General features: G+C 44.1%; 3 protein-coding genes across 4 annotated transcripts in view; 2 read left to right on the forward strand and 1 right to left on the reverse strand.

Moving 5' to 3' along the window:
* Positions 1-482: 482 nt before the first annotated feature.
* LOC111955328 (zinc finger and BTB domain-containing protein 12-like) lies at positions 483-5130 on the forward strand. Its single transcript, XM_023975532.2, has 5 exons — positions 483-831; positions 1955-2175; positions 2520-2714; positions 2955-3152; positions 3624-5130. The coding sequence occupies exons 2-5, from the start codon at positions 1972-1974 to the stop codon at positions 4695-4697; spliced, it is 1671 nt and encodes a 556-aa protein (XP_023831300.1). The 5' UTR covers positions 483-831; positions 1955-1971; the 3' UTR covers positions 4698-5130.
* Positions 5131-5602: 472 nt separating this feature from the next.
* LOC111954992 (negative elongation factor E) lies at positions 5603-8768 on the reverse strand. 2 transcript variants are annotated; one of them, XM_023974994.2, is made up of 11 exons: positions 8669-8768; positions 8213-8298; positions 7880-7952; positions 7627-7772; positions 7339-7416; positions 7111-7148; positions 6751-7007; positions 6444-6588; positions 6233-6287; positions 6052-6154; positions 5603-5969 (listed from the first exon to the last, which is right to left on the reverse strand). In XM_023974994.2, the coding sequence occupies exons 2-11, from the start codon at positions 8285-8287 to the stop codon at positions 5896-5898; spliced, it is 1044 nt and encodes a 347-aa protein (XP_023830762.1). In that variant the 5' UTR covers positions 8288-8298; positions 8669-8768; the 3' UTR covers positions 5603-5895. The 2 variants fall into 2 exon arrangements, with proteins under 2 accessions (XP_023830762.1, XP_023830761.1); XM_023974993.2 differs by having other exon boundaries at positions 6727-7007.
* A 44-nt stretch (positions 8769-8812) lies between these two features.
* Positions 8813-14884, forward strand: part of LOC111954991 (superkiller complex protein 2-like) — a 35484-nt gene continuing 29412 nt past the window's right edge. Inside the window, exons 1-13 of the mRNA XM_023974992.2 lie at positions 8813-8975; positions 9370-9491; positions 9803-9924; positions 10101-10218; positions 10404-10521; positions 11838-11912; positions 12725-12778; positions 12881-13044; positions 13186-13347; positions 13534-13679; positions 13888-14034; positions 14418-14502; positions 14626-14732. Coding sequence (XP_023830760.1) covers positions 8963-8975; positions 9370-9491; positions 9803-9924; positions 10101-10218; positions 10404-10521; positions 11838-11912; positions 12725-12778; positions 12881-13044; positions 13186-13347; positions 13534-13679; positions 13888-14034; positions 14418-14502; positions 14626-14732 — 1433 coding nt within the window. The 5' untranslated portion in view covers positions 8813-8962. The remainder of the gene's footprint in view (positions 8976-9369; positions 9492-9802; positions 9925-10100; positions 10219-10403; positions 10522-11837; positions 11913-12724; positions 12779-12880; positions 13045-13185; positions 13348-13533; positions 13680-13887; positions 14035-14417; positions 14503-14625; positions 14733-14884) is intronic.

Below are 14884 nucleotides of genomic sequence, written 5' to 3' on the forward strand. Positions count from 1 at the left end.
TTTGTGGGCAGAACTGAAAAAGCGTGTGCGAGCAAGGAGGCCTACAAACCTGACTCAGTTACACCAGCTCTGTCAGGAGGAATGGGCCAAAATTCACCCAACTTATTGTGGGAAGCTTGTGGAAGGCTACCCGAAATGTTTGACCCAAGTTAAACAATTTAAAGGCAATGCTACCAAATACTAATTGAGTGTATGTAAACTTCTGACCCACTGGGAATGTGATGAAGGAAATAAAAGCTGAAATAAATCAATCTCTCTACTATTATTCTGACATTTCACATTCTTAAAATAAAGTGGTGATCCTAACTGACCTAAGACAGGGAATTTTTACTAGGATTAAATGTCAGGAATTGTGAAAAACTGAGTTTAAATGTATTTGGCTAAGGTGTATGTAAACTTCCGACTTCAACTGTAGCTAAGTTTTCAGACGTTCCTTTTTGTGTCTTTCCCTTTAAAAAAATGACTGACAAGCTGTTGTCAGGGGAAGTGATGGTCCACTCACGTAAAAATAATCGCTAGCTAAATCATAAAACATTTTTTGGGGAGGGGGGCTTAATTTGATGTCATGCATAAAGGTAGCAGTGTGGTTAAGGTTAGGTTTAAAATACAATTTTAAGAAGATAATTTGTAGAAATAGGCGGGGTTTATGACTTAGTGGCTTTGGTAACTAGTAACGACCGTTGATACCATGCTAACGTTAGCTAGTTAAACAAAGTAAACATACTAGCTGGCTCTCTAGCGTGTTGGCTAACATACAACGAATGGGTGCCTAGTTACTCCACAACAAAACATATATTAAGGAGATATTAAAGATATCTACAGTAATAGCAGGTAAGGAAACACTAAACTAGCTAATGTCCAATTTATTGGCTTTTAATGCAAGGGGTCTTGTTGCTAGCTAGTTGACATTGGCCTGGCTGGGGCTAGGGGGGCAACAAGCTAGCTTGGTACTACTAAGTTAGCTGGGTAGCTACGAGAGTGGTCGGATACACAATAACGTTGGCGAAATTTACAACCTGCACAATTGACCTAAGCACATGCTGCTAGTGCTAACTAGCTAGCTAGTAACGTTAGCAGTAGGATGTAGCGAGGTCGAAAAATATATAACATTAATGGTTATCTTATCCTAGGTTAACCTAGGCTAGTAACGTTAGTAGCTTGATTGTTTACTTTATTATAGAGAGCCATATCATATGCATGATTTCAGTTACACGTTGTGACCTGCTTGACTTGAAAACAAAACAAGTGAACAATGACTTGACCTTCTCTGTCTAACATGAACATCAGTTCAGAATCACAGGGAATGTTGATTGTCAACCCGAGATATGGAAGCTGTTGTGCTTTTACTCTTTAAAGAATAGTCAGACAACACCATGCCTCTTGTACAACTTTGCGTCTCTCTCGCTCTCTTTCTGGTCTGAATTTGGCCAGTATGACAAGCTGGAGAAATGTCCAGACTCCCAAAAGTGCCAAGTTTCCCTTAGGTTGATCCAGGTGCTACATTATATAATATATATATATACAGTACCAGTCAAACGTTTGGACACATCTACTCATTCAAGGCTTTTTATACATTTGTTACTATTTTCTACATTGTATAATAATAGTGAAACGATGAAATAACACATGTTGTAACCAAAAAAAGTGTTCAACAGATTCTTCAAAGTAGCCACCCTTTGCCTTGATGACAGCTTTGCACACTCTTGGCATTCTCTCAACCAGCTTCATGATGAATTATCAAGGCACACTTGTTAATTGAAATGCATTCCAGGTGACTACCTCATGAAGTTGGTTGAGGGAATGCCAAGAGTGTGCAAGAGCAAAGGGTAGCTACTTTGAAGAATAATGAAAAACCCTTGAATGAGTAGGTGTGTCCAAACCTTTGACTGGTACTGCATATTTTACAGGATAATTGCATTATGTCAAGAATGTCCTCTTCTTGTCTCTCATATAGGCACCACAGTAGCTAAGATGGAGGTGCTGTGTTTCCGGTTGCCAGGTCACGGTGACGCCACCCTGAAGAGCATGAACTCTCTGAGGTCCAGGCAGCAGTTCTGTGACATCACCATCGTGGCCAGCGGCAGGCAGACATTCCGGGGACACAAAGTGGTCCTGGCTGCCTGCTCCCCCTTCCTCAGGGACCAATTCCTGCTTAACCCTTCCTCTGAACTGCAGGTGGATGCCAGTGAAAGCCACCTTGATACACACTATTTGGGTTATGTTTCATAAATGTTGTCAGCTTCAGCTGATATACTAGCCCCTGACACTTCTTGTCACATGCACCTTTCAATGATCAGACTGTTTTAATAGGCATATCTTTGGCCTGGGAAGCTCACAGATGTATCACGCCAGCTGTGGTTCCAGTCCTACGCCTCATTATGGTTCAGTCGAGTAGATACTATCACAAGTCTTGCAGGATATGACACTTATGGCTTACGCGATTGATCATAGGAAAAATCTCTTGAGACGTAACAGCAAAATAACTGTTTGGTATGTTTTTGTCCTATTTTGCCCTCTAGGTGTCAGTCCTTCACAGTTCCTCGGTGGTATGTGAGCTGCTCCAGTCCTGTTACACCGGTGTGCTGCAGTTCAGCCCCAAGGAGATAGTGAATTACCTGACGGCTGCTAGTTACCTGCAGATGGAGCATGTTGTGGAGAAGTGCCGGGGAGCCCTGGGCAAGTACATGCAGCCAAGGAACCCCAGCTCACCAAAGGTTAGTTACTTATTTTGGTTAGTGTTTATTGGTGTTTAGTCGTAGGCACCCTATTGAAGCATTGGTTGGAAATCACAACATAAAATGTTAACATACATTTCAGTTGTAGAAAGCAAATACTAGTCTACTATGTGATTCAACAAAGGCTGGATTTGCAGTGTTGACTGTAAGATTGTTCTACCTGTGGCGACATTCAATCAGCTCGTCTTCATTATTTTTCTCTCCACCGCTCATTTTCAGATCAAGTCAGAAGAGAGTCACTCGATGCCAGTGACAGTCAGTGGCAGCAGTCAATCCCTTATGTCGACCTCTACTGATCATTCCCCCTCACTGCAGCCTCACAGCCCTGCACAGTCTCAGGCTGATGACCATACAGACTCGCACACTAAGACAGATATACGACACGATGACGAACATAACACTCTGGATGAGATCAAGGTAAGTAGATCCAGGAACAAAACTTACCAGTGCATCTATCTCTGGTTGTATAAATGGGTGAGAATCATGTACTCTCTACAACAGCAGAGTTACTGTATTGTATCAACATAATAGTAGTATGTGTATTTGGTATTTAAAATATTCTATTTTCAAATACACTGCCCAAAAAAAGATGCATGGTTTAGTATTTTAATGGTTATTTGTAAAAACTCAAATTGTATTTGAGAGTATTTTCAAATACTATTTTTAAATCCCTGGGTTAAATGCATGGGAGTGTATTTGAGTCTGTGTATTTTAGTATTTCCAAATGCATTAAAATATTCAACTACTTGTCCTTTCAAATACATATAAATACTTAGAATGTATGTGAAAGTAATTGAGATATTTTAAATAGTATTTGAACCCAGGTCTGGTAGCTACCCAAGGACATTGATTACTAGCACACTCAAATCGGTCTCAATTTTGTTCCAGGTGAGGGTAACAGAGGAGGACGAGGGCAGGGACGATTATGACGTGTTCCGAATCTGCATCGAGGATGAGCAGGAGCCGGAAGAGAGGCGAGAGGAAGCCACAGAGGGCCATCAGGGGGGCCAGTACCCAGATACGGACAGTGTCATAGTGGGAGGGGGCGAGGGGGACGACGTGACCCCAGCCGAAATGGCTATCCGCATCAGCAGCTTTGAGAGGGAAGGGCTCCGCGCCTGGAGGCGGCGACTCACCGACTCACCGAAAGTGGGCCGGGGGAGGGGCTTCAAGAGGAAGCGTGGCTCGTACCATGAGAGGGAGAGGAGGCCTCTAGGTATGCAGTACCAGGAGGCGTGGCGTCTGCCCACCGGGGCAGAGATGATGCAGAGCTACGGCCTGGACTTCAGCCAGGAAGCCACGAGGTCAGCGTTCCTCTCAGGGAGCGAGCTCCCACGGCTAGACTACGGAATGGGGGACTCTCAGGGAGAGGAGCTGGTGCCTCGGGATGGGAATGGGCCGGTCCACTACAGCCTGGACGACCCCAGTGGTGTTGGAGGGGAGGGTAATATGGGAATGTCGGCTGTGCCAACAGGTGGTGACGAGGCGGGGGATGAGTCTGTCGCAGTGGTAGGCTCCACCTCCAGCACAGCGGGGCCGGTGGCTTGCGAGCAATGCGGCTTGACCTTCCCCTCTGCCCCCTCCCTGGCCGTCCACTCGCGCGCCACCCACTTGCTGTACGTGTGCCCCTGCTGCGGCAAGCACTTCAACCACTCCAGCAACCTCAACCGTCACATGACCGTGCACCGCGGTGCCAAAGTCCACCGCTGCCAGCTCTGCGACAAGACATTCACGCAGAAGTCCACGCTGTGCGATCACATGAACCTGCACAGCGGTGAGCGGCCCCACTGCTGCGCCTACTGCCACTCACGCTTCGCCCACAAGCCGGCGCTGCGGCGCCACCTCAAAGAGCAGCACGGGAAGACGACCGCTCAGAACAGCCTGGAGGCACAGGCCGAGATGGAGAGAGTGGCAGGGCCAGGGGAAGGAGAGGGAGACACTCAGGACAGATTTGACTTTTGACAAGGACACTGTCCAAAGTGTACTCTCATTGACTAAGCATTACAGGTTTCGGTTGGAGGTAAAGAGGGGTTATTCAAGCAAGCGTGCCTTTTGCCCTAATGGCCAAAGAGTGGTTTGGAGTGTGCCTTCAGACTTGAGGGTTGGAAAAGAGGTAAGTGTGTGCTGGAGGGACCAACTAAGACCTTGAAAGGGAAAACCCCTCCTTTTAGACCTGGGGTGCACAACTCTGGTCCTCCTTTTGGGCCGAAGTGTATGCTGGTTTTATCTGGCCAGTCAATGACATGGATTGATTATTTATCTTATTTAATTGAAGGGGGGGAAACGATGACCTACACGACCGTGGTTCTGGAGGACTTGAGTTGTGTAAACCTCAGTTTTAGATCTGTCTCATTTGTAACTCACTGGCTGACCAATAAAATATTTTTTATTTGTGTATTTGAGAGGGTGAGCTTCTTCTTAAACACTGGATGTTGGTACATACAACCTGATTTGTAATGTGTAATTACAGCTACACACTTATTTGTAACAGCGTGTACTTACTATTAAGACACTTAATTTAAAGAGAGATCCAAAATAATACAGTAGGCTCAGTCATTCCATAGTCATGTTCATCACAAAGGACAAGTTGTAATTTGCCATACACGCTTACTCATGACTCGTGAGACACTTGTGTACTTTTGTGCATGAAATGACATGTGACTTGGTGTGCTCAGCAGACATGCTAATGTAAGTACATCTCTGCACTGTATCATGTGCTATTCCAAAGGAACCATACAATGGATACATGAGGCCTACAACTATGAGGCTGATAACACAATAATACTGTGTCTACACTGTATTACATTGATACAGTGCCAAATCTAATTGGCCCCTTTGATTCAAAGCATGACAACCAGATGAACAAATGTATTGAAGTGATTTATTGAGCTCCCCAAAACAATGAATCCCCTGGTTACAAGAGCAAGACCATGCCAACCATCACAATCTCTTTTCACGTGGTCGTTGCCATTACACATCCTGGCCATGAATAGAAATGTAGCACCTACTCAGAACAACTGACACGTGGTGCCGTATCGGGCTAACAGGAAATAAACAACAAACTCAAAATGCAATATAGAAAAAAGCATACAAACAAAGCTAACACTAAATCATTGATTACTACTCCTTACAGATCTCCAATGCAGCACGCCCATCCAGCTCATAGGAAATCCTCACTGTACACAACCTGGTTCCTCTTGTCTCGGTAGGAGCCTTTGGCACTGTTCTGCACAGCTGGGAGAGAGAATACATGAATCCAAAGTTGACACGGTCACACTGCTTGTTATTCTGATCTGTGTTTGACTGTGATATTTACCCAGAGTGGCCCAGACAGATTTGCCGGTGGCTGCCTCCAGCATGGGCTGCTTCCTAGCGATGCTGACTTTTATGGGGACATCTCCCACTGTGCTTCCATTCAACTGGGAGAAGAGTGTATAGATTATAGGTTTTACACTTTAATGAATTAAGTTGGGAGAGGGAGCTAGAGCTATACTTACCTCTGCTACAGCCTGGTCTGCAGACTCCATCTTTTCAAAGGTGATGAATGCACAGCTAGAAAGAGAAAAACAGGGTTGTGTTCATTAGCCATCAAACAACAAAACAGTCAGGGACTTACTGGACTAGTTTTCAATTGCAAAACATTTCAAAACACAATCACACACTGCCACATGGATGTAAAATCTCAACATTGTAGTTATGTAGCCCTACTTGCGTTGGGAGTCCATGGACAGGTCAATGATGGTGCCATGTTGGGAGAAGGCTAAGCGCAGGCTGTCCTCCACAAGGCCAGTTCCATACACATACACCGTGTTCCCCTTCCTCACCCCCCTCCGCTCCGGGTATGAGTCTGATCCTGAGAGGGAAAGAGAGAGAGAAGATAAAGGGGAAGAAAAAAGTACCATTATTTGCTCTTTGAACTTGTATTTTGATTGGAACATCCTTTTAAGAATGCCAGTCATGAAAGACAGAAGTTCAGTAAAAGAATATTCACGTCTGAATGGTCCGTCTCGCTCACGTGACTCTCTGTCTCCTCCCCTTTCCCGGTCACGCTCTCCGTCCCGGCTCCTGTCTCTCTCGCGGTCTCGCAGCTCTCTGTCCCTGTCCCTGCCCCGGTCGCCGCTGCCCCGGTCTCTCTCCCTCTCTCTGTCACGCTCTCTCTCTCTGTCCATCTCTCGGTCTCCTCTGTCTCTCTCTCGCTCTATGTCTTTGCTGGTGGACAGGCCGCCTCCCTCCTCCTCATCACGAGCTGCCCGGTCGCCTGGAGTGATGAAGCTGTTGGAGAGCCACAGAGGAAAATATTTTAAATCGCCTTATACAGAGAACCAGTGTAGAAAACATGACCTACTCTATTATTCATCAGAGCTTTTAGGCTTACCTCTCGTACAGAGATTTTCTGTGGGCTCTTTTGCCAGCCTGAAGTAGAAATGTCAAATGTAAAGTAGCAGCATCAGTTCTCAATAACATATTTTTTCAAAGTCACTGGTTCTGTGGCCACAATACAGGCAGACTGCATTGGTAAAATACTGTAAAAGCATGCCATTTTGTAGGTAAAGTACATCAATTAATTGGATGATTTTAAAATGGGATGTCATTCTCACTTTACCTCAGAAAGCTCATCATCTGTGGACATGCTCCTTTGGAATGGTTGGAAAGCCACAGGGCCTGGGACTTTCTCTGGATCCTGGTAAACGGAAAGAAAATATAACAAATCATTACTAGACCATCAGTTTATAAGTTTGAGTTCCATCAGACTAGTGTATGTGTCACATTTAAGAGGCATTTGCACCTGTCAGCTTTATACATATTATTAATGTATATTCATTATATAAATAATTTATTCTATGATCAATTCCTACTACTACATTACACATCCTTGCATGTTGTATCTTACCTTGAGCTTGATCTCTAGCGTTCTAGAGCGCTTGAAGCCAGAGTTCTTGTTCTCTGACTTGATGGCACTGATGGCCCCAGACTTGATCAGCATCTTCGCCTGCTCTGTAGCTGTCGCTGTATCCAGCACAGGCTGGTCTGACAAAGCTAGAGGACAGAGAAAGTAGATGCAACTTAACCAACTTAGACCAAATATCAGCTTAGTAATACAGTTTTAAAGAGTTAACTTCTTAAAGTGAAGACAAAGCCCATACTGCGCTTCAATCCACTCTGATTGGTCTGGCTGGTTGAACTCTGCTGCTTCTTCAAAGCCAGCAGGGCCTTTTTCTATAGGTGTGCGGAGAGAGCGAGAATAAGAGGTGAACAATTAGAGTTTGGTAACATAATAATGATGATATCTAACTTTCTACATTATGAGTGTGATGATGATGACTGTCAGGTGAATATTGATTTAATAAAGGCCTACCCCTAATTACATCTGCAAACGTGGGTGCAGTGGCACATCTCATTGTCAGCAGCAGGATACAGTTACATGGATAGAGTTCTCTCTAGTCAAGTGGAGTGAGGAGATTCTTTGAGTTTCTCACCTTTTTCTTGAGTTTGGCATATTTCTTCTGCAGAGACTCCTCTTCCTCTGTCAAGGAGCTTGGGAACACCACCATGTTGAACCCAGCTGGAAAGCATTGTGAAAAAGGACCAGAATAGTGGACACATTTGCACAACAAAATGCACGTCAATACACAAGTGTGGTTGAATTCAACTCTATAACATGAACTCAAAAACGACCATATACACGTTGTTCACGACCCCAGGGGTTTCTCTTTCTACATTCTGCATGCACCTGACAACATTTTAAGCGTTACGTTAGATTGTTAGCTAAGGCGAGTTAGCTACTTCTAGCTAGTTACATTATGTATTACACAGGGCAGTGGAAAGTATTATATTGCTTATCAACAATACGGCAATGTAGCGTTCAGACTACAGCAATTGATAAATATACTACATTGACACTACTGTATTTAGAAATGTAATTACGTTGTTACCTCTGTAACCTTACTGTAGCTACTTTTAATCACTCGCTCCTTCATGAACACAAAAACAAAGGCGCATGAATATGACGTATAATGTTGGTAGGGGTGCATGAATAAGAAAAAATACTATTCAACCTGCTAAAATTGCGGGAATAAGTCAATTATAAGAAATGCATGGCATACACTTGACAACAGTTAGTAAAATAATGCATTAATATTGAGATATTTATCGTATTACATTTGGCAATTTGACCTACTTCCGTATACCAAACTTGGCCATTTCCGACTTTCATCTGCGGTGGAGAAATGGAAAGAATAGGTAAAGGACAATTAAACGTTAGATAATATTTACATTTACAGTTAATGCATTAGATATACGTTTAAGACCATTGCTGTAAGCTTTGCTTTAAAGTAACTTGCACTAAACTTGCTAGCAGTACAGTTTACTGGCGAATATGACAACTTTGGTTAGCCTAGCTAACGTTAACTGCAGTAGCCAGCTCAGCTGTCATTCATGTAGCAGAAATGTAGTCCCTCCCAACATGTGCAACGTGTTATAGGCAGAATCTTATCAGCTAAAGCAGTACATGATGACAYTGCAATATGTGTATGTGCATTAATATATACAATGGACTCTATTGTGTTGTATGATAGAGGACAGTCCACAGAAACTAGGCTCTTCATCTCAATCCCATTTCGCTCTCTCTCCATAGATCTGCCCGCTGTGGGCCCCACAGACCTCCCTATATCCCTGCTGGAGATGGGTTGCTCTGGCAGGTTTGAGCTCATCACACACCCACAGCCCAATGATCAGCCCCTGCCTCCACAAAGTTCGGTCAGTATGAGAGTCTCAGTGTGTGGTTGGATTCTTATCTGAAAACTCGCCCAGCCATTTCTACAGATATGAAAAGGACTGCCAAGCAATATATTGCATCTACCTCTCTATTTGTCTGAGTTAAGTTTTTACAGTAGGTCTCACCTACCTACCTACCCGTGTCCTTCAGATCCGCAAAGGCCCGCCATCAAGTTTAGAAGAAAGGGAGAAAACTTCAGTTTGAAATGCAGCCTGTATTGACATAGATCTACTATCCAATCTCTCCAGCCCATTATATCCCTTATGTATTTCTATCATTCTTTTATCTACAGCTCCCTCATGGACTCCCTCCTACTAGTGTGAGCCTGGAGACAGAGGTAGAGAAGCGCTTTCTACGCGACCCTGCCTGGCTTCCCATACACGATACCGACGCTGCCTTCCACAGGTTTCTGAAGTGAGTCTGCTTACATTTCTTATTAGGGTTTTTACTTCTTTACTTGTTATTGCTTTGATGCAATGTAAATCTTTTTTGGAAGCGGTGTTTATAAGGGGAATTCAGTAGTCCAGATGAGGCTGTGGTGCCAAATGGTCACAGAATTAACTTGCGGTAACAGACTTGTTTTCCTCTAGGCTGGCTGAGAGAGATGTTCATATAGACTCTCTTCTCCATTGTGCTCTGTCTCCTCTGCACTCTGGCATCTCAGTAGTCAGAGATCCAACAACAGGAATGTTGTTGGACTTCACTGAGGTACATACTAGTGTCAGATCTTACCTAGCTATGCTGTCTCAGTCTGTGTGTCCTAATCATACAGCTATGATCATGATGTGACTCAATGGGAACATTCAAAATTGTAGCAATCTTATTGAAAGGTCTACTTTGATTTTCATACACATTTTGCAACCCAGTGTCCTTAAATCTCACTCTCTATCCAGGTGTTACTGGGGGACACAGGCAYCTCTGCTAAGAATTCTATGTCCCTGCAACGTCCACCAAACCCTAATCCCTCTGAGAGCCTACGAGGAAGCAACACCAACTACCCGTTTTTGCCCGGTGGGTCTGACTCATTACCTAAGTATTTTATCAGAGCTATATACACTATATATACAAAAGTATGTGGACACCCCTTCAAATTATTGTCTATTTCAACCACATCCATGCTGACTGGTGTATAAAATTTAGCACACAGCCATGCAATCTTCATAGACAAACATTGGCAGTAGAATGGCATTACTGAAGTGCTCAGTGACTTTCAACGTGGCACCGTCATAGGATGACACCTTTCCAACAAGTCACTTTTTCAAATTCCTGCCCTGCTAGATCTTCCCCGGTCAACTGTAAGTGCTGTTATTGTGAAGTGGAAACGTCTAGGAGCAACAACAGCTCCGCTGCGAAGTGGTAGGCCACACAAGCTCACAGAATGGGACCGCTGAGTGCTGAAGCGCGTAGCGTGTAAAAATTGTTTATCGGTTGCAACACTCGCTACTGAGTTCCAAACTGCCTCTGGAAGCAACGTCAGCACAATAACTGTTCGTCGGGAGATGCATGAAATGGGTTTCCATTGCAGAKCAGCCGCACGCACACAAGCCTAAGATCACCATGCGCAATGCCAAGCATTGGCTGGAGTGGTGTAAAGCTCGCCGGCATTGGACTCTGGAGCAGTGGAAACTCGTTCTCTGGATTGATGAATCACGGTTCACCATCTGRCAGTCTGACGGACTAATATGGGTTCGGCGGATGCCAGTAGAACGCTACCTGCCTGAATGCATAGTGCCAACTGTAAAGTTTGGTGGAGGAGGAATAATGGTCTGGGGCTGTTTTTCATGGTTTGGACTAGGCCCCTTAGTTCCAGTGAAGGGAAATCTTAACACTACACCATACAATGACATTCTAGACGATTCTGTGCTTCCAACTTTGTGGCAACAGTTTGGGGAAGGTTCTCTCTTGTTTCAACATAACAATTCCCCGTGCACGAAATGGTTTGTTGAGATCGGTGTGGAAGAACTTGACTGGCCTGCATAGAGCCCTGACCTCAACCCCATCGAACATCTTTGGGATGAATTGAAACACCGACTGCGAGCCAGGCCTAATCGCCCAACATCAGTGCCCGACCTCACTAATTCTCTTGTGGCTGAATGGAAGCAAGTCCCCGCAGCAATGTTCCAACATCTAGTGGAAAGCCTTCCCAGAATCATTAATCCCCTTTGATTTTGGAATGAGATGTTTGACGAGCAGGTGTACACATACTTTTGGTCATGTAGTGTATGTGTATATGGCTCTGAGATGTATAATAAATGTTTTTTGTAAATTATGTCTTCCCTTTAGTCAAATATAGAATATAAATATTTTATCTTTATGTTGTCACATAGGTGGTATGGAGGAGCTGACACTGGAACAAATCAAGAAGAAATCCGAGCGGGAGGAGGACATAGACTTTGAGAACGGTGATTTTACATTTTTTTATGGGGTTGAAATGGTGAAGGGGCAATTGTCATACCAAAGACTGCCTGTGCACAGTGAGGGGGGTTACTGTGAGGCGGGATGCCTGCTTTACAATGAAAATGCAGACTGAAGGAATCTTTGAAGTAAAAAAAACAAAAAAACAGTCTGTGTGCTGTTTTTTTTWAWTTTATTTTTATTTTACCGTTATTTTACCAGGTAAGTTGACTGAGAACACATTCTCATTTGCAGCAACGACCTGGGGAATAGTTACAGGGGAGAGGAGGGGGATGAATGAGCCAATTGTAAACTGGGGATTATTAGGTGACCTTGATGGTTGAGGGCCAGATTGGGAATTTAGCCAGGACACCGGGGTTAACACCCCTACTCTTACGATAAGTGCCATGGGATCTTTAATGACCTCAGAGAGTCAGGACACCCGTTTAACGTCCCATCCGAAAGACGGCACCCTACACAGAGCAGTGTCCCCAATCACTGCCCTGGGGCATTGGGATCTTTGTTTAGACCAGAGGAAAGAGTGCCTCCTACTGGCCCTCCAACACCACTTCCAGCAGCACCTGGTCTCCCATCCAGGGACTGACCAGGACCAACCCTGCTTAGCTTCAGAAGCAAGCCAGCAGTGGTATGCAGGGTGGTATGYYGCTGTTCCCTAGGAACCAAATGGTTCTTTTCAAAAATCAGAATACAGATTTGAGTGATTAGACAGATCTTTTTGTTATTGAGCATATGTGTTTCTTGCTTGGCTTATTGCATGTGTATGTAAGTAATATACAGTATGTATTTCTCTTTACCTTAGGGTTACTCACAGTGCCCCCTGGCCTGAAAGTTGGGATGGACTTCATTGACAAAGGTTTGAATGGCCGTTTGTTCCTAAAGGTTATCCTTTTGCCTTGGACTTGGCTTGAATAAATATATAATACGTTTTCTTTCTTTTTAAAAATTCTCTATGAAGATGCCAAAACCACAAAGGGAGAAATCAATCTCCTGTCCCTCCTGTCCACCTTTGATGACATCATAGACTCCCAGCCTGAGGCAGAGGAGAAGGAGAAAGGCCACGGAAGTGGAAACGCACCCAAACTGCCCAGAACCAACAGCCTGGAAGACCTGGGGATCAAGGTATTCAATAAATATATATCGTTTTTCTGTTGTTTATTGACAAATACAATCTACATCTCAAATGTAGTTTCGCCTCAAACTTAGCTTCTGTGGTTTATCATGTTCATATACTGAAAGGTGGTTGTATATTTTCTCCTGTAGGACTCTCCCTCTACACCTGGGACCACCTCTACAGAGAAGAAAGATGGAGGAATGACCAAACCAGCAGAGGGCCAGGAGGAGAAGAAGAGATGGGCAATCCCAATAAACATCACCTCCCCCTGCGGTGACTTCTACAAACGTATCCCTAACCCTGCCTTCAAGGTACTGTGCTGCAATGACAAAATATGTTGTTGGTTTGATAAATGAAGTTGAATATGTCGATGATGAATGTGTTGATTAGTCCCATGTAGTTTTGTTTTATAGTGTTATGACATTATTAGTCTAATCCCTTATTGGCACAGAACCTTGTTCATTCCACAATACTAATGTGATCCCCACCTCTCCCAGTATCCCTTTGAGTTGGACGTGTTCCAGAAGCAGGCAGTGTTGAGGCTGGAGGCCCATGAGTCTGTGTTTGTGGCAGCTCACACATCAGCAGGCAAAACCGTGGTGGCAGAATACGCCATAGCACTCTCACAGAAGCACATGACCAGGTGTGTGTGTTTACACATTTGTCATATTCTCTAAAATCTTTAATCCAACAGGGTAAAAATATGGGATTTATTAGAAATTCCGGATGTTTTGACCTGAATCATTGAAATGGACGAATAGGAAATTGAGTTGTTCCTGGTTTTCCATGTTAGGCCATCCAATCGCCTCTGGTGCAATCTAACCTCTCCATCTATTTGCACCTTCGGATAGGACCATCTACACCTCCCCCATCAAGGCGCTGTCCAATCAGAAGTTCCGGGACTTCAAGACCACCTTTGGGGACGTGGGGCTTCTGACCGGCGACGTACAGYTGAGTCCTGAAGCCTCCTGTCTCATCATGACCACTGAGATATTGAGGTGACGTAACATATACGGTACCTCATATCAATCACTTAGAAAACGTGTCACATTATTATGTAACTGTACACATTATATCACACTGTCACGTTATACCTCCACGCCTCTAGGACCAAGCTCCGCTCTATGGGGGATTGTAACATATACAGTACATCATATACACCAAACATTACACATTATAATATAAAATGACACATTCTATCACACATTAACCCTATGGAACACTGTTTTATACTGTCTAATTGAACGCAAACCATGGTTATATTTTTACATACCCCTATCCATGTAGGCCTATACATCAGCTTATTAACTATGTAACACTGAGTGATGCTTTTCCATGTACTGTTTGACTGACACTTTCTCCCTCCCTCCCTCCCTTGTAGGTCCATGCTCTATAATGGTTCGGAGGTCATCAGAGATTTAGAGTGGGTGATCTTTGACGAGGTTCACTACATCAATGATGCTGAGGTAACGGAGAAGCCTCACTCTCAAAACCTTCCTCTCTCATTGTTTTGGTCAATCACACGTGTCACTAAATCTCATTCTCTTCCATTTTCTTTCCCTCCCTTTTTGTCTTTCTCTCCCTATTAGAGAGGAGTGGTGTGGGAGGAGGTTCTGATCATGTTACCCGACCATGTCAGCATTATTCTTCTGAGTGCCACTGTCCCCAACGCTGTGGAGTTCAGTGAGTGGGTCGGGTACGTTGTCAACTATTGCCTACTGTTCTCCTGATCACCACACCTTAACACCTGTCATCACCAAACCCAAAGCATGTACACTATATATACAAAAGTATGTGGAAACACCTTCAAATTACTGGATTTGGCTATTTCAGCCACACCTGTTGTAT

This window comes from Salvelinus sp. IW2-2015, linkage group LG30, assembly GCF_002910315.2.
Source record: "Salvelinus sp. IW2-2015 linkage group LG30, ASM291031v2, whole genome shotgun sequence".
Taxonomy (NCBI): domain Eukaryota; kingdom Metazoa; phylum Chordata; class Actinopteri; order Salmoniformes; family Salmonidae; genus Salvelinus; species Salvelinus sp. IW2-2015.